At 38.5% G+C, this 26,058-nt stretch overlaps 1 protein-coding gene across 1 annotated transcript in view; it reads left to right on the forward strand.

Annotated features, from left to right (window-relative positions):
• Positions 1-26,058, forward strand: part of CERS6 (ceramide synthase 6) — a 109,699-nt gene that overhangs the window by 40,279 nt on the left and 43,362 nt on the right. Inside the window, exon 4 of the mRNA XM_088146700.1 lies at positions 10,290-10,347. Within this exon, the coding sequence (XP_088002826.1) occupies positions 10,290-10,347 (58 nt within the window). The remainder of the gene's footprint in view (positions 1-10,289; positions 10,348-26,058) is intronic.

The raw sequence follows: 26,058 nt of genomic DNA on the forward strand, positions 1-26,058 counted from the left end.
AGAATGCTCCTCTGCCACCTGCAGCCAATCTTCCTGTCACATGTGTACAGTATATATGAGTCAAATAACCTATAGAAAAAATGGTGGCAAAATCCTAACACAGCACAGAGTGGAGAAGATTATTGCTTTTCCCATTGCTAAATGTTTAAGCAAATGAGAAAGCCTGAAGTATTCTGTTATACTTTGACTACCCTTTGAACTTTTTTCAATAATTAACTTGTGTTTCATTTGGCCTAAGAACCTCATCTTCTTCCACAATACTCATTATGGTCCTATAGAAACTACTTTTCAGCATGGGCTTAATCCTTTGAAAAGCAGGTTACGCTAGCAAAGTCATATCTCTACAAGTTGTTAAAGTGTCATCATGCAGAGAGGCTGAGGACTAGGCATGTAGCTGTTTTGAGGAGCTGTTAGCAGAGAGCACGTACTAGAGGAAATAAAGCAAGAATAAACTTCCTTTCACACATGTCTACTGCCATAATTGTGTGTTGAGAGTTAGCCACAGCAGTTGGTTGAAAGTTGAAGAAATAAGGCTATTACAGTAGCAGCTTTTTACAAGGAAGCTGCACTTTTTATCTGGTAAAAATGCTTCTTTTGTCTTCTGGAAGCTCTTACCTGAAACACTGCAAGTGAAATGCTCTAATCTGAGGCTAATGGAGTTGTGGCAAAGGACATCCTAGGTCAGCTCTCTCCTTGCATGTCTTCTGCAAGAAAAAGATCCAGTAGAACCTTTCCTAGAACAGTGATTTAAGTTTTCATGAAACTTGAATTGCTCTCATCTGAATGCTGACAGCCATCCAAAAGAATTATACAATACTGAACAAAATTCAAACCTCACATGTATATCTTTGTTTTTGGTACTACCTGTCCAATCATTGTATTTATGGCAGTAACCATAGGAAATTGGGGAGTTAATAAAGTTTGCTCTGATGTTCTCAATGTAAGGTTTGCCCCGTTCGACAGAGAAACTCTCGTGACACGTGTGGTTCACAAAGAAGGTTTACTCATGCGTAACGTAGTAGTCACAAGCAAAGCCAGGACTGGCTTGGTACAATTGCATCACTTGTTATATTCCCCCCTTCCCGCGCTTTTTTCCCGCCCCGCGATCACGTTGCAGCTGCGGATTATGGGCCCCCAATAATCCCCCTTGATTGTTCATGATGGCAGGATCGGTCAGGGTCTATTGTCCTTGATTGCCAGTCCCCCTCCGGCTGGGTTGGTTCCTCCCCGTTACGTGCAAGCCCGCGGGTTCTGTGCTGCGTTGCAATCTTTTTTCGCTGCCTGCGGCCCCGTTCATTGCTGGCTCGCGCCGTTATCAGTTTATAGTTAAAAGCTTCCGCTGCGGTTTTCCTGTTTGGCTGGGCGCAGGTGGCCCGTTAATTAGCGGCGCTTTCGGTTCCTCTTTTCCCCGCTAGCTACCGCCGGTGGATTCCGCGTGGTCTTGCTGCGAGCTTCCCTGAAGCCCCGTGCTTCCCTGAAGCCCCGTGCTTCCCTGAAGCCCCGTGCTGACCGAACCTGACACTCAAAACTGCATTGCAAGCATGCAAATTTAGGGAAGCTTTAGTCTCAAGTAATCCTATGAACATTAAATATTGAGAATCTTTCAAAACTCTAGCCAAGGAGAAAATCAGAATTCAACCAAATACTCAGCTAGGGAATCAAATAGAATTGCAGTGAAGATTTCCTATTGTATGTACTCCTTTACATACTTGAACTAGAATCCTCCTCCTCCAGTAATACTTCTCAAGTTCTCTCAGAAAGGTTTGTCATGTACTTCAGTCTGCAAATTCAGATTTTATAAAGCTAGCAGGTTGTCAGAATTTTGAGGAATTTTAATTCCTGCACTTGGAGAAAAAAAAAACTGGTCTCTTTTTAATGCGCTATTGAGGAGTGAGGTTGTGCTATTGAACAAAAGAAAGACTATAGCAAAGAAAGAGGAATGTCAGAGTAAGGATATATTTCATTGTTTTCTGCTCCCATACATATTTATTGTAAAGTCTAAATAAAATTTTCAGGAATTGTAATCATGAATCTTTTGCACGGCATGTTGGGTTTGCCCTTGTTCCCTGATTCCTTTTGATCAATCTTAAATTCAGTGTCTTAAAAAGTGTTGTTTAAACAAGCTATTCAAGAGCTGGCAGATAAGAGTGGTTTTGTTTCTTTTCCCAGAAAAATAAAGATGTGATGTTAAAAGCATGGTTGCTCAAGGTGAAACATTCAGAAATATATCGGTAGCGGTACTTACTCACATAGAGGTAGCCTTAACAATGAAATAGACCTTAAGGGAAAAAATTGTAATATTTTGCACATCTCTTCTTGCTCCAGAATCGCAGACTATGTTATGTATTGGAGGAGCAGGAATTGCACTCATACATGCTGTTCTTCTCTAAATTACAGGGCTTGTTGGTTCTTTTGGGTAGAGAATTTCTCCATATTTCCAATAGGTGAAATGGCTTTGGGTTAACAAACTATACATACAGTACATAGTTCTACAGAGACAATTCCAAACAGAGCTTTTTAGAGTCTCTTCCCTGTTTCACTCTCTCCCTAACACAGTTTCTCTTGGTACTTTCATTTCTGGGGTTGCTTATACTCTTTGGGGTGGGGGTGGGATGGAGAGAAGGAAAAATAACTTTCTCCCAAGCTTCTTGGACTCTAGCCTCTTTGTCAGGCTATCCTCCCTGATGTCTGGTCAGTCCTCCAAAAGCTGCACCCCACTCTAGCAACCAGCCCACTTAGCAGTTCCCTCCCTTGGGTTCTTCCTCCTGCTGAGTTTTCAACTGCACATTCTTCTTCCACCTGTTCCTAGATATAGACAGTATCTCCAGGCCATGCCATACAAATCAACTCCAGTGATGTACAGCAACTTCATCTTCCATGGCTTAACCTCTCTGCCTTTTATATATTTTCAGCTATAAGGCACATGTGCCTGCATCCAGGTGTTTTAATCAGACAGGAAGCTTCTTGATTAAAGCTTCTTTAATCAGACAAGAAGCTTTTAGAAAAAAGTCAACCTTTGAGACCAACAGGGCAGATCACCCTGCCACAGTAGACTGGAAGAGAGTATATTCACAGTGGTTCCATATTGCATAATGGGTAATGTTATGATGTTTTCCTATTAGAATCTCAACTTCTTTAAGTCAAGTGAGGAAGGGTGCATTGGTCATCAGTATATCTGGATAAAAAAATACTTGCTTCAGGATTTTCAGTGAAAACACATTTCTAAGTAGCAGGCATAACTATGCAGAAACTATGCAAGCAATTGAATGTGAATTCATTATACTTTATATATTACAATGGGACTGTTATGGCACCAGTAATGTAGCTTCTTTCTGTTCTGTATGAAAGTTCATTTTCTTCCTGATGGAGCTGCTCTCTCTTCTCTTCCTTGTAACACTCAGTATTTTCATTCTGCTTTTTCCATGGTCCCTCTCTCTCCTTTGCTTTTCTATTCTCCTTCAGATCTCTTTTTAGCAGATCTTACCCCTTCTTTTTCTTCTCAGCATTAATAGCTTATAAGAACCAATTCAGCTCCCCCCCCCCCCAGTAGACAGTAAGGGAGATGACCTTGTCAGAAGGGGACCTTGGGAAGCCAGATTAGTGATCTTTTGTTTCTGAGAATATTGCTTTTCAGCAGATATTTTTCCCTCCCCTTGGCAGATTAGGGAGGTATTGCCAGGTGTTAGATGAGGGAGCTAGTGTGTCCCCTTTATCTTAACCCTTATAGGAATATAGTTAAGAGGCAAGAGTGATTAACTATAACAATGATGCAATCCACAAACCTTGCCAAAGTAGCTTTTTTGGAGTGCATGTGTGCAGGAATACACAAATTACCTCAACTGGCTAAATAACCCTTTCTGTAGGTGTTTCTTGTGTGTGCAAAGGGGAAAAAAGGTCCACACCATTAACTCCCCATCAATCTTCCATGGTGCCAATACAAGAAGATTTTGAATCTTGTCCTAAAGAGAGGACAAGATGGGGCTTTCAGGTGAGGACCTATGGTGGACTAGACATCCCTGCAAGTATCTCCATGAGTGGGGAGAGCACCCTGGCGAAGATCAGTGACCAGACAGACATTCTGGCTGACGAAATTCAGTCTGGAGAAGGCGGGATCAGGAGATCGCCCATTTGTGCTCTGGATAGCTGCTCCTTGCGAGGAAACTGCAGGAATTGAGTTTCTTACAGTCGATTGTGGGTTGAGCAGCTTGGAAGCCAAGGGATTACTATCACGCTCCAAACCACTATGCAGCTTTTATGGACACTTGACCTGCTAAAGCCCCACTTTCTTAAACACTTTCAGATACAATTAATTTACAACTTAAGAGAGAACTTCTGACTAGCAGGAAAGAATAAAGACACTTGGTGAGTTGCCTTCTTTTTGGAATTAAGAGAGAAAAAACTTTCTTAAAGGATTTTGACTTAAAAGCAAGAAGTTTAACAAGATTATGATTTAAGAAAGTTTTAAATAGATAAAGGAGATAGTAATTTTAGAAAACAGATTTTTTTTTTTATGAAAGTAAATAGTAAAATTAACTAGACAAACAGACTGGACCTTTGTGGGAATGCTGATTGTTTATTATTAAGGAAAGATAATTGATGGATTTTACAAAATAAGAAGATAAGGGTAATATGAGCCAGACTGTGACTGTAACTATGGACAGCTAATTGGGGCTAAATTGTTAAAGACAAAGAAAAGCAAAACAGGAAAGGAAAAAGAAGAAGTTTGCTTTTACTTTCACTCTAGTAATTGACATATTTTCACTTTATTATAATGGCAACCACAAGAAAAGCAGCAAAAGTAGGAGAAGGAAGGAGAAGTTCACTAGAACAATTTACAGATAAGGGCATCACGCCAGATTCATTGCAGAAAATGTTTGAGGAATTTGCCAAGAAGATGACTGAAACAGTTGCCAATACTTTGGATGGTTTTAAAAAGGAAATGGAAGAAGGATTTGCAAGGATAAAAAAGGATATGAAAGAAGTTAAGAAGATTGAAGAATCTGTAGGACAATTGGCTGGAGATGCAAAACAAATTAATAACAAAGTGGAAGTTTTGGAAATTAAGACAGAAATTATAAATAGAGAGATGGAGAAAGATTTTGATAACTTGGCATTACTGGAACTGAAAGAAGAAGAATTTTGTTTAAGATTTAGAGCAATTCCAGATGATCTTGGGGAAGATATCAGAGAGATGAGTGTTACATCTCTGTCTAATTTTTTGGATTGGGATGAAGATTACACTGAGATTGATAAAGTTTATAGGATCAATACATGATTTGCAAAATTAAGAAATGTTCCGAGGGATGTCCTTGTACAGTTTGTCAGGACTACAGATCAAGTTTTACAGCAGCATTTTAATACTAGATTGAGGATTAATAATACAGATGCAATTGTACTTAAGAACATTCCAATTAGAACACTGCGCAAGAGAAAAGAGTATTTTTTTCTGACAAACTCAAACAGAAAAAGATTCCATTTATATGGGATAAGTTGCAAGGGGTGATTGTTACTTTTAAACAGCAGAGACTCAGACTGAGGTCTGTGCAGAAAGCAAGAAGTTTCTTGGGAAAATTCAAAGAAGAATTGGAGGAAATACAAATGGAAGTGACAATGACAGATGTGACTAAACAAATACCACAACAGATACAACAGAACACTGAAGATGCTACCATGTTGGGCACTACTGGTATTGATTTTTCTAAAATCTTGGTGTAACTATGGATTATAAATGCTTAACATGGAATATAAATGGAGCAAATGCTCCTCAAAAGAGAAGAAATATTTCATTATTTGAAAAAGTTAAAACAAGATATGATTTGATTACAAAAAAGGCATATTAGGAAAAAGGATATAAAATATTTGAGTCACAAAATTTGGGTGAAGAATTTATTTCTGCAGGAATAAAAAAAAAAGAAATGGAGTTGTTTTGTATATACATTCTCAACTATATTCAAAACTTATATTGACTGATAATTATGGCAGATATGTTGGAATGGAAGTTAATCTATAAGAAGCTAAGACTTTGATATTGGGAATGTATGCCCCAAATGAAGATAAGACAGCATTTTATAAAGGATTTATGGATAAACTGTTGGACTTTTTGTATGAAAATTGGTGTTTCCTAGGAGATTGGAATGGGGTGGTTTCCCCACAAAAAGATAGAACTTCTGAGAAAAATATTAAAAATACACAAGGCAAACTACCAAAGGTTTTCTTTGATTTAATGGACAATTTGGAGCTTGTTAATGTATGGAGATATAAAAATGGTAACTCAAAAGAATATACTTATTTTTCTGAAAGACATAGATCCTTTCCAAGAATAGATATGATTTGGATCTCTAAGACTTTGGCTACTAATGTTCATAAAGTGGAGATATTAACAAAGACTTTTTTGCCACAACCCAGTGACTTTAACTTTTAAAAGGAAAAAAACAGTTTTTCAGATGGAGATTAAATGAGGTCTTGTTGCAAAAGAAAACAGTAGTGGAGGACTGTAAAAAGAGGTTAAAAGAATTTTAACTTTAGTTCTTGAGGTACTAAATAGAGACATAAGATAAGATGAGAGAATCATGTGAGTAAAGTTTAAAAAAGAAACGTACAAGTTAAGGGCATTTACTGATGACCTGGTGGTAGTTTTGGAGGATCTGTTAGAGGGAGTAGAAACATTAATGGGAAAATTAAAGGACTTTGGTATGCTAGCCAAAGATTAATAAGCAAAAGACAAAGATGTTAACAAAAAATATGAAAATAGAAGATCAAATAGAACTGATGGAGAAAACTGATTTTAAGATTGAAAAAAAATAAAATATTTGGGCATTATGACAAATATGAATTCTATGTTATTTCAAAACAATTATTTTAAGACACGGAATGAAATTAATAAGGACATGTTAAGATGGGAGAAATTAAAATTGTCACTGTTGAGAATTTCTCAAAATGTTTTGCCTAGAATGGTGTTTTTGTTTCAGACAATATCTGTTTTGACAACTGATGTACCATTCTTGTAATGGCAAAAAGATATATCTAAATTTGTATGGCAAGGGGAAAAAACACAAGTTAAATACAGGTAGTCCTCGCTTAGTGACCACAATAGGGACCAGAAAATTCATAATTAAGCAGGGTAGTAATTAAGCGAGGCCTCATGTGACCGCATCCAATTTTATGACATTTGTTCCAGCAGTCATTAAGCGAATCACAGTGGTTGTTAAGTGAACCACATGGCCATTAAGCAAATTACACATTTGTTAAGTGAATCACACAGTTCCCTATCGATTTGCTTGCTGGAAGTCAGCTGGGAAGGTCACAAATGCCAATCACATGACCCTGGGACGCTACAATCGTCATAAGCACAAGCTGGTTGCCAAATGCCCAGATCACGATCACATGACCACAGATGCACTACGATGGTTGCAAGTGCAAGGACCAGTCATAAGTTACTTTTTTCAGTGCTGTCATAACTTCGAACAGTCACTAAACAAATGATCATTAAGCAAGGACTACCTGTACAAAGTGTTACAAGATACAACAGAAAAAAGAGGATTGGGTTTACTGGATTGGAAATTGTATTTTGCAGCTTGTTGTTTGGTTTGGATGAAAGAATGCATGTTGCTGAGAAACAAAAGACTTTTAGAGTTACAAGTGCACGACCTGAGGTTTGGGTGGCATGGATATTTATGGTACGATAAAGTGAATGTGGATTTTAAAAACCATTTTATTAGATGTGCCATATTGAGGAAAATGGAATAGATATAAACCCAGACTGTGTCCAAAAACACCTCTGTGGACCTTAGCACAAGAAGCATTTTATAGAAGAGAAATAATAGGCATAGACAAATGGTTAACATACCAGGAATTATTGGAGAATCATCAAAAGGAATATAAAATTAAATCAAGAGACAAACGAATGGCAGAAGGATATAGTTGTCAGTGGTTTTCCCATTTATAATTATCGGAAAGATTTTAAATGGATAAAAAGACTTATGGTATGGAGCTAAGTAAGACAGAATTTGAATTGCAATTGTGTACCAATGATGAACATGTAATTACTTAAATGTATAAACTTTGTTGAAATTTGAAATGAAAGAACAAGTTAAAGAATGTATGACAAAGTGGACTAACAATTTTGGTTATGATATACAGATGGATCAGTAGGAAAATACATGGTCAAAAGGGTTGAAATTTACATTGTTATGATGTAATTTTTATAAAATGAGTATCGTTGGTGCATGACACCAGAGGAATTATCTAGAATGTGTAAAGGCATTTCAAATGTATGTTGGAAATGTGAACAACATGAAAGGACATTATTTCTTGCTTGGTGAATATGTAATAAGGCTAAAAATTTTGGATTCAAATACACACATTGATACAGAGGATTTTAAAGATTAATATTCAACTGAAGCCATAACTATTCCTTTTGGGATTGATGGATAAACAATTAGAAAAGGGCCATGGAAGATTATTTCAATATATGATTACTGCAGTGAGATTACTATATGCACAAAGATGGAAAGATTCAGCATTACCCACCATGGAGGAATGGTTGGTGAAATTGACAGAACTTGCTGAGATGGTCAAACTGACTTCTTTGATTAGAGAAAGGTAATTATTGACATTTGTCAATGACTTGAAAATCCCTTATGGACTTTTTGTGTAAAAAAGAAAATGATTTTATGAGTTATAGTTTTGATGATTAGAAAGAATAGGGAATTACGATGTAATCTTAGAGAGAAAGATTTGATTAGAATTGTATGTATAACTGCCGAGAACAAGATCAGAAGCCATAAATATGTATGTATGTATGTATGTATTCATGCTTTCTGTTCTTTTCTTTTCTTTTTCTTTTTTCTATCTCCTTTTTCCTTTGTCTGTTCTTTTCTTTCCTTTTTTTCCTTTTCACATTTCCTTTACTATTTTTTTTTCTTTGAATGTATTTCTTATTATGTATGTAAAATCTTCTAATAAAATCTAGAGAGAGGATAAGATGGAATCAATAACAATGAGAATTCAATACATTGATGTAGAACAAAGAATCTTAGTCTATATGGTTTGCATTCATCAAACGAAGTGAAGGAATTGCTTTAATATTATGCTTGCATTGTTTTGAGAAGACTACTGCAGTCTCAAATCTTATTGTGGACGCAAATGTATTAACATCAGTGATAAAAACAACAATGCCTTGAATGACAAGCAGTTTCCTCTGTTTTTGCCTCTAAGACGGTATCACAACTAAAATGCAAGGCAGTTATGATAATTACACACTTCAGTGGGCTGAATTAGTGTGCTCAGGATCACGTGGTGCAGTCCAGACTTTATTTCTACTAAATTAGAATGAACTTTCTTCCTGCTGCCTCTTCCAGTTCATCTAAATGCTAGCTTATTAACACTCCCGCTTTTCTCCTTTTGTCTAAAATAAGACAGCTTTTCCTATGAACTGTTGATATCTCTCTCCCCTCCCGTCTCCCTCTAGTATTGTGCAGGGTTAGTTAATACTGGCCTATTTCCCAGGACCACTGGATTGATGCTTCAAGATCATCTAGGGAGACTCTGCTTGTGGATAGCACCAATAATGAGATGACCCATGATTTCTGTGAAAACTACATCTGTTGATGTTGTGAATGTATTTGTGGGTGAAAAAAAACAGTCTATGGCTTCTCTTGCCCTCTCCTGCTTTGTGTACATGGAACCTTGGTTCCAGAAATTCTTCTGATTTAGAGGAAATCTTAGTTTTTCAGTTGCCATAAAACTTTGTCCTCCCTCAGAACAATATGTGCAATTTAGCCAGTGAGAAGGGAGATATGAGTACATGAGGCATGTTGCCAGTTATTTGCTTCTGGGGCATATTCCCTTCTGCCATTTTTGTGACCTATGACCATGGTAATTGATAAATCATGGGAGCTGAAGTCCAAGGCTTCTAACAAACACCATACTGTATTAAGATAGGTTGTTTTATGTCACTTTGTTAACAGGAAACACAAACTTGGGTTGAATTTGTTTAACTGCATTTAACTCGCTGATATGCTTTTTATTTTGATCATGAAACAGTGCTTTATGGGAGAATGAAATCCTGTACCCTGATTTTAGTTTGGATCCAAATAAACCTGGTTAATCCTGATTGATATGCACTTCTAACAATCCAATTGCAGATGGTATATTGTTTCATATATTTTGAAATAAATTATTGTTTTGGAATAAATTATTGTGGACATTTCTATATTGTTCTGTAATTTGAATTCTCAAGTTTGCTTACCACAAGGTTATTAAGTTTATCTATTTTATATTATTTGCAGGTGGAGGTTTACATTTTATCTTTACATATTCACCTATGGATTCCGGCTCTTAAAAACGGTAAGACAAAATGCTTTGTCATTTGGGATAAACCAAATTGTCTTATGAGTGTTGCCAATAATAGCCTTATGAATACTTATACAGGAATTTAGAGCTGATCTTGGGGAAGCTATGAAAAAGATGTTAAGGAGGGAGTTGGACAAGATAGTACATACAGTAGTGCATCGTGCAGAATAGTACAAGATAGTACATAGCGCAGAGATAGAAGGAAGCATGAGAAAGAAATATCCTGCCCTGTTTTTGTTTAGTATCAGATGAAACAGAGAAACTTGGGCAGGCTTTCAAGATTGCTATCAGCCTTTTAAGGTAGACCAGGTCAAGAAACAGGCAACACAAGGCTTCCAGGAATGCTACTTTGTTTTGGTAGGATATGACAGGATTTTGAAAGCCGGTCAAAGTTTCTCTCTGTCCCATCTTATGCTAAACAAAATCACAAGAGGGTTATTTTGAGTTTCTTGTGCTTCCTTCTCTCTCAGGACTGTGTACTATCTTGTCTAACTCCCTCCTTATAATCTCTTTCATATTTTCCCCAAGATTAGCTCCCAATTCCTTTAAAATACCCTATAGATATGGTTGATTTTGGATGACCACTTTCAGTAAGTGACTCAATAATTGCAGATGTTTTCAATAAAGATTTTCAAGTAGCTGTATGTCATGGAAATACTTTTACAGCTTTCTGTTCTTTCTTTTCTATTTATCTTGTTGTTTTTTTCATCTCCTGAAATAAAATATGTATGTTTTTCCTGAATTATAAAAAATTTGGTCCAGTCTAGTGATTCTTTGAATGCAGGACCATTTTTAATGCATACATGATACTTCCATTCCTTTTGCTGGCTATAGCTGACCTGTAAACCTTTTGAGTTGGCTTAATGAATGTTACCTGTTAAGTGGCCTGAATTTTTAGAAGATGCCAGCCTACTTTGTTGAAAATACATCTAATTTAGACTAGAAATGAACTATTGAAATGCTGTAAGTACTGCTAGAGGCAATTTTGTAGAAATTGGGGGAGGTCTTCCAGGGGATAAATATCAGCCTCCTTGCATCATCAAGGTGGTATAGAAATTCAGAGACAGAGAGATCATGATAAGCAGAGATTCTGCTCTTCACTCTTAAAGAAAGTGGATAAAAACCCCTTCCTGAACACACTTCTATTAATTTGTTAGCTTGCTTGGCTAAAAAAAAATGTGGACAGAATTTTTTTTAAAAAGATAGCATCCATTAGTAAGACTTAAAGACAACATCTCCTGAACTCTAGGTAGATTCCTAATTTGGAGACTGTTGCTATCATGTTTGCATGAAGCTATTAGTTAAATCACAATTGTCTCTTTAAAAACATGATTCAGAATTTTTAGATTGGCTGTAAACATAGATTGGTTGATTGGCTCATTTCTGAACTTTTTTTAAATATGCAAAAGATTGCACCTTTTTGCTCTGTGAAGTATGATTTCAGTTTGAATTCACATATCAGTCTTATGTTTGTTGTATTCTTTTAAAGAAAGAACTACATTCCTTTGCATGCTCAAAACATAATATGACTAGCTCTGATTTAATATCTGCTTGAAGTAGCTGTTATTTGGCAACTGTGAGATTACATATAAAATATATCAGGAATCCCTAGCTTTTTCATATGTGCCCAGTCAAATGCGGCTTAGGAGAGTTCAGCATCTCTTTTGATAGCACGGGCATTGTTTTATTTGCTTTTTCATTTTGATTTATGTAGATTGAATTTACCCATGATGAATGTACTGGCTGTAACTTACCCATATTTCACAATTTGCAATTAATGTTGCAAAATATTCAACTTTTCTTAAGTCTTTATGCAGAACAGGAATTAGGGACATCATCTGCCCTATATTATCTGTTACATAACGATTTGGCAGAATTGTGACACTAAGCCTTTCATGTTTATATATCTACCCACCCACCACCCACCCCCAAAAACATAAAGGTAAATGCAAAAGCTTTTATTCTTCCAATTCTATGGTAGGATTCTCGTTTATTTGGGGCACTGTTGGTTTATTAATGCATTATAGATTTTCTGGAGTGAAAAAAGTGTGCCATTCCTTGTAAAAAGATTTTGTCATAATTAACCTACCCTTCATTACTCAGAATATTTAGATATTTTTTAAAAGACCAGTCATCTAGTGCCAGGGGTGAAAAGCAAAAATGTGGAAGAATTGACTGACTTTGAGCCCTACAAAGACTGGCAGTAGGGAAAATATATATCAAAAGAGATGTTCCGCACCTTCTTTCATAGTTCTGTATTCCTGCTGCTTACGCTGATCTTGGAGTACTACCTGTCAGACACAGATTCCACTACCCACTCAAACAGCAAGGACCAGGTGGTAAAGAAAGGTAGTCATGACATGGATCCTGAAATGTTCATAAGGAGCTGTTTCCACCAGGTCAGATTATTTGCCCAAATAGCCCAGTATGGAAACAGTTTTCCAAAGTCTCAGATAAGGATCTCAATCTGGAATCTTTCCCATGCAAAGCACATATTTTAGGCAGGTTCCAGAGGAAGGCATAGTAGATCATTGTACAGACCTGCGGGCAGGCTCTTTAGAAGGCTCTCACAAAGATTTTAGGGCATACATAGGTACATACACAGAAGAAAATTCTCCACTTAAACTCTAAAGAACATTAAAGATCAAAACCACAATTTTAAACAGAACTGGTAATTTAGTAGTAAAACGAGCATAGTGCCAACATAATGAAATCATAACATTCCCACATAGTAGATAATTCACTGTACAGAATTACATATAATACCTGAACTATCTTCAGACATTTGGGAGTTTCCAGAAAAACAAATAATTAAGAGTCAGTTTACACCCAAGCCACTCCAATTAATCTTAAAGCTCCAACTCTCATTCAAGGATAGACTTGGATTAAAAGCTTTACTGCAGATATGAAATAGCCCTAGTTATGATGAAGAACAGCTTCTATAGAATCTAAGTATCTAACATTTTATATAGCCCTTTATTCTAGCTTCGAGGTTTAAATTCTGCTTCTTTTTCCTGCCCTTTCATCATATCAGACTTTATGAGTCCATTTCTCAGACTTGGCTGTTGTTGGTACCTGCACTGTTTTTAGCCTTCTTCAATCTTCACATTAAGGAACCATCTTTTCTATCTAAATAGGATCACAGCTGAGAAGAGACAATTGTTATTACACAATTAACTTGTGCTCTGCAACAAAGATGCATCAAGGAGGATGCTCAAGCATTAAAAAGAATACAGTTGGATATTCTTATTCAGAAGTTGGCAATCCCACTAGATTCTCTCCAAATTATATTTATATTTGCATTTTGTTATAGGGATGGATACCTGGATCTGCATTAGAATTGTGCAGTGGGACTGTTGATTCCTAATCTTATTTTATTAGATGTTGAATAGTCTGACACAACGGAAGGCTGACAAACCCAAATCATTGTACTATAGAAGTGTCCCATTTAGAACTGGACAAGTGACAGGAATGGAATCCAGCACAGTGATCTCAATTCCTATTCTAGAAAAGTATAATGGTAATAATATCAAAATCCACCAAAAAAATCCAGAAAATCAGATGTTGTAGCCCCCAGTTCCTTTCCTGTCAAAGACCAGCCATCCAAGCAATCAAAATAGACTCAGTGCCAAAATGAGACCTGTGTTTGGACTGGACAGGTCAGAAAATTAGAGTGCCTAGAACCCTAAAACTTCTAGTCACTTTATTGCTCACATTCCATCAATATATTCAATGTCTTCCTTTTAATTCTTCTTCAATATGCTGCCTCAATTAAAGTGCATCTCTGGGTTCTAGCAGCAGGGCTTAGCCAGACAGCATCTGGAATAACACAAATTGGTACCTCTGAGTATATTCAGAGATGTGTCTCTGTTGCACTGTATTAATCAGAAAGTCCCCAGACATCTGAAATTAGCTATTAAGTCTTCATGAGTAGAAGTTGTTACTTCTAAGCAGATTGGATTCTGCACTTATTATGCCCTGGAAATTCCTTTGGCTGAAGCCAAAATCTGGGGGCAGTGTCCCACATATCTCAGTTGTTGTGAGGAAATGTGCTACAATTTTTACAGCAATAAATGTGAAGCAATATGCTTGTACATGCACATAAGAAACATGGCCAAACAGGTTTTCCAGATTCTGGTGTCTTTGTATTTAAAAATACTTGTATATGAGTGTTACACTTAGCCTATGTGCTATAGAAAACTCCAGAGTAACCTGAGAGTTTCCTGCCTGCAGGTGTGTGCACTATTACCCTAAGTCAGTTTGAGAAACTGATTATACTCTTAGTGGTACGAAGTGCAAGGTATTATCACTCATGCCCTTGTTATCTCCCAGATAGACTACTGCAATGCGCTCTACATGGGGCTACCCTTGAAGAGTATCCGGAAGCTACAGCTGGTCCAGAATGCAGCTGCACAGGCTATTTTTGGAGCCCCAAGGAGGGCCCATGTAACGCCACTGCTCTGCAAGCTGCATTGGGTACCAGTTTGCTTCCGGGTCCAATTCAAGATGTTGGTTATCACCTTTAAAGCCCTACATGGCATGGGACCAGGTTACCTAAGGGACCGCCTCTCCCCTATGACTTCAACCCATCCCACCCGATCGCACAAAGAGGGCATGCTTCGGACCCCCTCAGTAAAACAACTTCGATTAGCAGGGTCCAGAAGGCGGGCCTTTTCTGCGGAGCCCCCGCTCTTTGGAACATTCTGCCCCCGGAGGTGCGATTGGCCCCCTCACTCCTGGCCTTCCGTAGGGCTTTGAAGACCTGGTTCTGCCACTTGGCCTGGGGTGGGGAGGGAATACCACAAGCACGGGGATGGCTAGCCCCATAGAGGCCTTCTGTCTTCAGCCTCAGATTTTTCATTTTCCTGGACTCTCCTTTCCCTTTTTTAACAATGCTTTTAAACTGATATTTTATGTATTTATATATATATATTTGTGTTTTTAATGTTCGGTGTGAGTCGCCCAGAGTTCCCTCATTGGGGGAAGATGGGCGGGTGAGAAATTTAACAAACAAATAAATAAATAAATAATTTTGTTTGGGTTACAGCCACAGATCAAAGATTGGCAAGAACAGAAAGTAGGATTAGAGTAGACAGACAAGGTTGACAAGATGAAAGTAGAGCCTTAGAGCCTTTTAGTTATACTAATTAACATAGTCTATTATTTAAGTAATTATGGTTTTTTAACCAAACCCTAGTTCTGCTACATCCAGCTAATATCTAATTGGATATTGAGGTGTCATATCTGAGTCACCTGCCTTTGAGAGTCCTACCCATATTCACATTATAAATTAAAATATAAAGGTATAAGCACTGTCTTTAAGTAAACAAGTTCTATTAAAGATTATTGGTTTTGAATCATCTTCTAAAGGCCCCATGAGGAAACAAAAACCTGGCCATCCTTGCCAAGAAGATATATTCCTGAATTATTGCCAACTGCATCATTTATAAAGACTTTATATTTCATCTTAGTAGGCCAGCTTAATTCAAACATAGGAAACCTTTCAGCTCCTGAGGGTGCTCCAGGTGGCAGATCAAGCTTTGAGAGGCATAAGCTTGTTCATAAGCAAATGAGAGCACTTGCATTCAAAGGCAAACTTACTCAGAGGGTGTCCCTACAGAAGTATACATATGTACACTTAAACCCCTTCCTTTAGAGATATAGATTCACCAACATCATCTTTCCCACTTGCTGTCACCTGCCTCTCCTGTTGCTCTTTGCCATCTGGTTCAATCTCCTCCTCCTCCTTGCCACCACCATTTCCCTGTTAATGCTTCTCATTGTTGGCCTTTGCTTTTATCTTGCCTTTGCCACCTGCCAGCTACATATATGTTATTTAAAAAGGAGAGTTTTGCCCCTCTATTTTTCTGGCTACCAAGAAGCTGACTGTTATTATTTGTTGAACTGAATTCCTGCCTGATACTTATCATTCTCTGTCATCCCATATGGCAGTGTTTCTCCACCTTAGCAACTTTAAGATGAGTGGACTTCAACTCCCAGAATTCCCCAGCCAGCATATATTTTGTAGGAATTCCATCAGTCTTTCTGTGTGAATATTTAAATGTATAGACACACAGTTTGATTTTTGTTTGTCTGAAATTGTTGATTGTTCTTGTACCTTGAGGTATAGTACAGCAGCACTGCAGTTTGGGATTTCTTTGGTAATTGTACACCAGCAACAAGGTAAATTCTTGGAAAAAAATTTTCAGAAACGTTTCCATGGTGCTTAAAGAGGCTATTTCGTGAAATTAGCAAGAATGCTTGTTCCTTTCATGGTGAATGGATGCTTGTTATCTTGGGGTCTTTTAGTAGCCACCTGAATTTTGTAGCCATTCCCTTCTTTCAACTGATTACTTGGAGATTTTCAGTGATTGCTCTGAATACATTTCAGAAACCTATGAAATCAATACATTATTATGGTCACACATTCATGAATAAGCCTCTGGGTGCAAGGGGAAACTTTGTTCATTTCTGAAGAATTAATATAAAATATAATACTATAGAATCAGAATATAAATATGCATTTTCCTGTGAGATATATGCCTCAGATGTAATCTGCTGAAAGTGAGAACACGATACTCCTATAGCCCCATGTAGCTTCTGATGAACTTCTGAGCTGTTCCTTAATGTTGTCAGAATTCCAGGTTGAGTGGGCAGAGTGATTTCCAGGGGTTTGTATATCTTTAGAGAGCAGTAGTTTTCTCCTCCCATGTAGACTAGCATTGGTCATAAATCACATAAACCCAAACTGTAAAGGCTTGTAGGTTTCCTTTTGAGCAATTAGAAAGTCAGTTTTAAGCTTGTTTTTCATGACCAATGCTACATCGGACTGCTTTAAAATGTAAGGGGTGTACTATCACACCCACCAGATTCTGACACACACTGCAGTCTCACTTATACGCTTGACACATCTAGATGAAAACCCCTCATCTATCCCTCTAGGATGTTCCCCTTCAGCTTTAGTTTCCCTCTTTCTTTCAGCTTGGCTTACTTCAAAAGAAATCTCTGGGATTCTCAAAAAATGCCTCTGTGGGTCTCATGGAACGGAACCTAGAGGTGCTTTTGGAAATCTCTGTTGTAGCTGTTACTTTGCAATGTGTCCTGCTTCCCAATTAAAATAAAATGAAAACCCAGAAAATATGAGGAAGTACCAAAAGAAGTATCACTGTGGGCCATGCTGGGAACTTAAACTCTTGACTTGCAAAGAATTTTACCACGTGTGTTCCTTGGGTTTCTGTATTGTTATTGTGACGTTCAGCTACAATGCTTTATACACCCAAATTTCATATTGTGCATTCCAGTTGTGGTCTAAGGGAAATTACATGCTTCCCAAACGATCAAGTCATCAGTCAAGCAGTGCAACTCAGGAGGATTCCTTGGGAGCTCTCAGTGTTGTTCTCAGATTAGGAGAAACTAAGGATCAGAAGAAGTGAGGCTAACAAATTTTAATAAAAGGCATAAGCTTTTGTGAGCTAAAGTTGCACTTCATCAGATGCATTTGTGAGCTATAGCTTACAAAAGCTTATGCCTTTTAATGAAATATAATGCTACCAGATGCTGAAAAGATGCTACCAGACCCATTCAGCTACTGTACCACAGACTAACACAGCGAGAGACTAAGGATAACCCTTTTTAAAAAAGTTCTCTGTTATACATTCAGCAACAACATTTTTTGCCATGCTAGGACTCTGCTGTCCCCCCCATGAAGTTTTTTTAGCTTTTTTTTTTTTTTTTTTTTTTTGCAGTACAACTTGAAATTGGTGAGAGCTTCTTTCACTGGAAGACATAGTGAGGAAGCATAGTTTTGTCTCAAGAGGAGATGAAGGAGAATATCCAGGATGACCCAGTTGCTTGTATAAAATTCAGAGCAAGCCTGATGCCTTTCCATTCCTTTTGCTTCATCCAATGATCATTTTGCAGTTGTCAATAAAGAGGGTTTTAAGGAGTTAACATCTTATACAATTATGCACAAATTATAGGGGCCAGTTTCAACACGGAAGATTGTCAGAACCCGTAATATACCTGGAGTGCTTTCATGTAATGTATTTCCTTGAGAAACAGGATAATCTTATAAAATAATGATGCTCTGAGAGGTCTGTCATGATCCAGATCTCACAGAAAAATATGGGTGTGTAGATAATAGCCTAGTAGTATTTTTAGACACGGAGAGTAATTCAAATAAGACTGTGTTCCTCAGGAGCAGGATTATTCTGTTGATGCTAAAGTAGTGCTTTATTAAAGCAGGGTTAGGTGACCTAAAAGGTCTGGGATATCATGCAGTCTTTAGGCCTCTGTTTTGTGACCCCAGAGCTACCCGAAAGCACAGGTACCAAAAAGTAACAGGAGAGTCTCTCACATAATTTTAAACAAGATTCCTCCTCCTCCTCCCCAAAAGCTAGTACTGAGTCAAAAGCAAACCATCTTGGTTTCATCTGCTTGGGTGATGCTGCTTACCGACTTGCATCATTTTTGAACCTCTTTGGTTCTTGTCCTCCCAAATCATATTAGATGTGCCTCCAATACCAAATAATTGTCCACCCCTGCACTAAAGGATTCAGGAAGAGTTGCACATGCTGGCCAACATTCAAAAATGGATTAGCAGCAAAAATATAAGAGTAATATGGAATTAGAGGTTTTTGCAGAATCTCAGTAGCTGCAGTCTCTTTTAGTGGCAAAACAGTCCAAAAGATTCCAACAGACACAGATAAATTGCAGTGGAAAATTTACATTGTGTTTGGGAATTGGGAAAGTAAAAACAAGCAAAACTCTAGCTCCAAATATTTCTTTATGGCCCCAGTGCATTTCTCAAGGACAATCTCCTTCATAAGAAATTATAATAGTTTAAAAACATTATTGTTGGTAACACAGTCACCCAGATGTTTAAACTGGATTTGGCATTTTTATCCAGCTATCGAGTCCTTCCCAAGGACCTGGGATAGGCAGATGTTGTCTGATGGTTTGACAGTGTTAAAGATATTGTTGCAAGATGTAAGCTGTTCCAAGTAAAGCTGCCTTTTGCAATTGACTGATGGTGATTTTGTCAGTGCTGATGGCCATCCAGTGGTACTCCAGATGTTTTGGGAATTGCACCCAAGGCGCCTATTACTATTGGTACTATCTTTGCTTTCTTTTGTCACAGTTGTTCTATTTCTATTTACAGGTCTTTGTATTTTGTGATTTTCTCCAGCTCTTTCTCTTCTATTCTGCTGTCCCCAGGTATTGCAGTGTCCACTAACCAGACTTCTTTGTCTTTCTTGTCAACGATTATTAAGTCTGGGGTGTTTATCTGGCAGGTGCTTGTCTGTTTGAATTCTAAAGTCCCAGAGCACTTTAGCTTCTTCATTTTCTGTTACTTTCTTCTTCTTCTTGTTGTTATTGTTATTTTAACCCACCATTTTTTTCATAGATAACTCAAGGTGGTATATATGCCTAATCCTCCTGCCTCCTATTTTCCCCACAACAACAGCCCTGTGAGGTGGGTTGGGCTGAGAGAGAACCTAAATCTCTTAAAAAATCTTTAAAAAACATACCAAACATCCTTTAGTTAGTCCTGGTTCATGAAGCAGCATTTCCTAACTTATTTGAAACATGCCTATGGATGCTTGATGGCTTTGAGAAAAATATTCCAAAAGAAGTATCAAGATAATAAATAAAACAATATTGGGAGTTGCTTTTTCTAAATGCATTTTTTTATTTGTTTCTTTATAAATTTGTGGTATTTCTTGAATAAAATGTTTGCCTTTCCCTTTAGCCTCACCTTTCTTCTTCCTTCTTTTATGCTATCTCCCTTTCTTTCCAGTTAATGAGATACAATGTCCCTCAATTTATTTGTCCATATGAAGTACAGTCTAACTCAAGCCTACCAAGTTGAACTGGATACTCTGTCACTGAAAATTCTTTTGGCCTGTTTCTCTTTCCTTCCCCATAGATAATGGCAGTAGTCCATATTAAAGTCTGGCATGTATTTCAATCATGAGTAACCAGATTTTTAACCAAAATCTACTGAGGGGAGTAGTAATTTTGGATGTTTTCTTCTTCACTTTCATGTTATCCCTTCTTAGACTATGGTTGAAGTCTTTCTCTGCTGTCCCTCTGAGAGAGGATAGAACCCTTAATTATCTACTTGAAATGGTGGCTGACTTCTAAACTGCCTCCTGCTCTGGCACATCGTTTTGTATGAGCCCCTATCCTTGATTTTGAAGACTCTTCCAATAAATACTCTGTTCCCAAGCTTAAGGTTCTGCTGTTTCATGGAGCTCTTCTTCCTATGCTTTCTTCCCCTTGGAATCATCTCCTACCAGCTCTTGCTGGTTTCTCTAGTTTTTGCTTTGCTTTTCTGCTTCTGACTTTTTTACTCCTGCATATAGCAAGGAAAAAAAGAAAGCCTCCCTTGGGTTTAGCTTGAGTCATAGTGAGATAATTCATGCAGTTTTCTTGGCAGCATAATGGAAATGCAAGTAGTCCTCTAGTTATGACCATTCATTCAGCGACTGTTCAAAGTTACAACAAGGCTGAATGAAGGGACTTCCAAAAGGTCCTCAAAGTTCTGGCCGTTGCAGCACCCCCGTGTCACATGAACAAAATTTGGGTGGCTGGCAACCAGCTCGCACTTACGACTAGTTGCAGTGTCCCAGAGTCATGTGATTGCCATTTGTGACCTTCCCTGCTGGCTTCCCACAAGCAAAGTCAGCGGGGAAGCCAGCAGGGAAGGTCACAAGTCACTCAGGTAAATCTGCCCCCCCCCGGCCTTTCTTCATTCACATGCACCACGCCCTCCTTCCCCGGCTTCCCTGTACTCACATACACGCACATACCCCACGTCCTCTTTCTCCAGCGTCCCCCTCCCCCCTGTGGCACCCCCGTGCTCCTTACCTGGGACTCCCTCTGCTTCCCACTTAACGACTTGCGCATCTTGGGTTATGACAACATCTGGGACTACCTGGATTGCCATCGCTAAGCAATGCAGTCACGTGACATCACACTTTATGGCCACATTGCTTAGCAACAGCAATCCCAGTCCCAATTGCAGTTGTAACTCAAGGACTACCTGTGATTTAACATCGCTGTCATTTGAGATGCTGTTTGATTGTCCAGTTTAGTCTGCAGTCCTGGGATTTCCAAGTGGTCCCCCATTCAAGTACTAGCCAAGTCAATCTTTTTTAGCTTCTGAGATCCGCCAAGTATGGCTAGGTCCTACTGCTCACTACAATTTATTTAGCAAGTCCATCACTGAATTTTAGAATACAGGAATTGAGGGAAAGAAATGTTGGAGAACTGTTATGTATTAGTGGGACTCCTTTAAACATCCACCCTAGTTGGATGTTTGATCCCAGGTGGCACTCTCAGTAGTTGATCACATTTCCTTCTATTCTCTGTGAATAATCTACAGAGGCCCTAACCTTTTGGAAGTTCACATGCTGACTCTTACACTTCTGAAATAATCCTCTGGAGAATTTTTTTTTAAAAAAACATATAATGTAGCCTCATCATCAGTGATCCATTTAAGTTGTTTATAAACTTTAGTGATTTTAAATTAACCCTCTACATTTTGTAAAAACTCCTTTGAATCTTGCAGAAGAAATCACATTTTTCCTGGTAAAGGATAGTTACAATGTATTTTGCAATAATCATGATTAATGTTTACGTTGTACCTGAAACATGAATAAAACAGCCTGAATATTTTTGTTTTCCTTCAAATATGCACATAAGAAAGTCATCCTGTATATCTACTGCAAACTTCTTCTCAACTGAAATATATCATAAAGTTGTTGTTGTTGTTCAGTCGTTAAGTTGTGTCCGACTCTTTGTAACTCCATGAACCGTATTGCGCCAGGCCTTCCTGTCCTTCACTGCCTCCCTGAGTTTACTCAGTTTCATGCTCATTGCTTCAGTGATGCTATCTAACCATCTCATCCTCTGCCGTCCTCTTCTCCTTTTGCCTTCAATCTTTCCCAGCATCAGGGTCTTTTCCAAAGAGTCCTCTCTTCGCATTAGGTGACCAAAGTATCTGAGCTTGAGCTTCATTATCGATCCTTCCAATGAGCAATCAGGGTTGATTTCCTTTAAGATTGACTGGTTTGACCTCCTAGCAGTCCAGGGGACTCTCAAGAGTCTTCTCCAGCACCACAGTTCAAAGGCATCAATTCTTCGGCGCTCAGCCTTTTTTATGGTCCAGCTCTCACAGCCATACATTACTACTGGAAAAACCATAGCTTTTCATAGCATATGAAACCATAGCATATCATAAAGTAGTCAATGTCATATAGTTACAGGAATAGTTGCATGAGTGTAAGGGGAGGAGGAAAGAAGCTGATTAAGTAATCTGTAGTTCTAATTATGAACAGGCTATAGAACAGGAATAGGCAACCTTTGAGGTCAGGTGCAGATTTAGAATTTCCATTTCTTTAGAGAGCATTTGACGGGCACATTCCTACAAAATGGGCATGAAGGTTCTTGCCTGTTTACAAAACAGCTGCAAAGATAGGCATGGCCAGTTGCAAAACATCCAGAAGGTAAAGGGAGAGAATCCTCTCCAGGATGTGCTCTACCATCTCAGACCTCTGTGATCCAAAGGCAGTTGCTACAGATAAATCAGATGCTAAAGGTTGTGGGCTCCCTTTGTAGAGGCCAGCTTCTTATTTCATTATTCTTGTTTTTTAAATCATTTGATTTTAAAGCAGGAAGCCATGTAGGCACTGATAAAGTTATTTGGAGCCACATCAGTCTCTTTGAGTACTGCAGTGCCTCCATTTGCTGAATAGCTTCCTGTGAGAGGTTCTTTTGGGATATGGTACAGGCCAGCACCATACAGACTGGTTTTATCCTCCCTGTGTTTCTAGGGGGGCTTTTATTACAAAACAATTAACAAACATACTTATTACTAGGCTTATAGTATATCCATACTAATACCTATCTATGCCTCTATTTTATTCCCATACCATCTGTTGCTTGAGCTTGAACCAAAGTCTTTAGCCACCTTTAAGCCACCTGCAAGTTGGCTTCTGTCAGCTGCTTTTTCCAGACTGCTGCTGAAGTGTTGGCTTTGCAGTTTCTCAGTCTATGCTGTGGGAGAAAGGAAAGATGCTTCACCAGCTACTGGCTGGCTATAGCTCCCAACTTTGCTGCTGGAGTGGTGAAGCTGCTAGGTTCTGCTTCTCCCTTCAGCTTGTCTACTGCTGGTGTGGCTGCTTTTCCTTCCTTCCTCAGTTGCTGCTCCAGCAGTTGACAGCTGCTCCATTCCCTGGGCTGCAAATGTTTCCTTTTGGCTTTCCCCCACACACAAATCTTCTTCCAAATGCACCTACACACCCACACCCTGGTGCTCTCGGCATTTTACTTTTAGAACTGAGACCAGGTGTGGTGCAATATCCTTCAGGCTGCCATAAAGTCCCAAGTGGAGAAAACAAAGGGAAGGAAAAGCTTATGCTAGCCATTGCCAGGCTTTCCTTCCACATTCCTTCTCCTTTTTTATGAGGGTCACAATACCCATTCAGTTCCTTGTCTTCATTAACTGTTTAACATGTGGCTTGGAGTTCTGTACTCACTCTATCCTGTGATAAGTAGTTCACTAGGATATTGCGTTTTCCAGCTTGGTGCTGAATGGTAAACCTGTATGGTTATAACAATAGGTACCATCTAGTAATCCTTGGGTTGCTGTCCTTCATTTGATGGATCCATGTGAGTGGCTGATGGTCAGTGATTACTTGAAATTCTCATCCCCATAAATAGACTTTAAGTTCTTCAACAGCCCATCATAGTGCTAAAGCCTCTTTTTCAATGGTGCTATATGTTTGCTGTCATGGTGCCAGTTTCTTGGCCAAGTACATGACAGGATGATCTCCATCATCATAGGTCTGTATTAGGGCTGCTCCTAGCCCCACTCCCAATGCATCTATGTAAACTGTGAAGGATCGATCAAAGTCAACTTCATGTTGGACAAGCTTGCTTCATAATGCATTCTTCAAGTCCTGAAATGCTTGTTCAAATTTAGGAATCCAATGTATCTTATTGGTTTTTGATTTCTGTGTAAGATTTGTAAAAACCTGAGCTCGGGTGGCGAAATGGGCAATAAACCTATTATAATAGCTTACCAAACCTAAAAATGATTTGACTTGTTTCTTGGTTTGGGAGCATAAGGAAAAGCTTATGCTAGCCATTGCCAGGCTTTCCTTCCACATTCCTTCTCCTTTTTTATGAGGGTCACAATACCCATTCAGTTCCTTGTCTTCATTAACTCCTCTTTTCGCCACTTGCAAGTTGCCGCAAAAATTCAAACATTGTAAAGAAGGATTCAATACCATCCTCCTCTATGAGTTTAGGTAAGTTGACAGTTATATTCCAGCATCAAACTAGGAACAGCATAATGTAGGAATCCAGGCTATAGGACCATAGACTATAAGGCAAATAATATGATTGATTGATTGATTGATTGATTGATTGATTGATTGATTGATTGATTATGAGATTATGATTATAGATTTTCTCCATGACAATCTGTCCCTAACCTGGTCTTTCAGGTTTTCCAATGGTGCACTCATCACCACTGTAAGTGAATCCATCCACCTTGCTACTGGTCATCCTCTTCTTCTCTTTCCTTCCAGCTTTCCCAGCATTAGAGACTTCTCTAGGGAGCTAGGTCTTCACAAGATGTGTCCAAAGTAAGATAATTTGAGCCCAGTCATTTGTGCCTTGAGTGTGAACTCTGGGTTGATTTGTTCAATGATCCATTTGTTTGTTTTCTTGACTGTCCACAGTATTCTCAGGAGCCTTTTCTAATACCAAAGGTCAAAAATGTCAATACGCTTCCTATCTTGCTTCTTCAAAGTCCAACTTTTGCTTCCATAGAGTGTCACAGAGAATACCATGGCTTGCACTATTCTGATTTTTGTAAGTATAGACACATCACAGCATCTGAATATCTTTTCCAAAGCCTTCATGGGTATTCTATCAAGTGCTAGTCTGTGGCATATTTCTTGACTACTTATTCCTTTACTGTTGATGGTTGATCCTAAAAGGCAGAAGCTGTCTATTAATTTTGATATTTTCATTATCAGTTCTAAGGCTGGTTGTTGGAATTTGGGTGGTCTGAATTCTTCTTGCTGCAATACTATTCTGGAGTGTTTTCTATAAGAGGTCCAGTGATTGGTTCTTGAAGCATATAATAAAATAAAGTTGATACACATCCTACTTTGTTCTGTGGTTATTGTGATAACTAGAGCATGATGCATGCTACTGAAGTTTTGGAAGAGGATTCATTCTATCTTCCAAATGTTTCTTGGTAGACAGGAAACAGAGGAATCATTATCCCTTGGGGTTCTTTATCCTCTTCATATGTTGAACTTGATTCAAGAGGGTCTTTTTAAAGAGCTGTTTGTGAAATGGTGAATAGTGTGTATAGTCTCCTTCTCATAAAAGCAAGGTATGATTCTGTGGGATACATTCTTTAATAGCCTTCTTGTGATGGAATGGAATTATGAAGGCCAAGCTCAGGGAGATATGCATTTTCTTAGCTCACCAGAACCGCGTGGGAGGAACAAAAGGATGAGACTGACACCTCCCTGAGGAATTCACACTGTTGTGGCTGGAGGACTTTGGGAACTGGGGTTTTAGTCTGGGAAGATTCTTGCTAGAGGTTGTAGCTAATAAACATAGCTGGACTGGATTTGCATGGTCTCTTTGAGTTTCTTGGGCTAGGCCTGACACTTC

Source organism: Python bivittatus, unplaced genomic scaffold, assembly GCF_059951505.1.
Source record: "Python bivittatus isolate LINGU-HERP-01145 unplaced genomic scaffold, Pbiv_v1 ctg000480_np1212, whole genome shotgun sequence".
Taxonomy (NCBI): Eukaryota; Metazoa; Chordata; class Lepidosauria; order Squamata; family Pythonidae; genus Python; species Python bivittatus.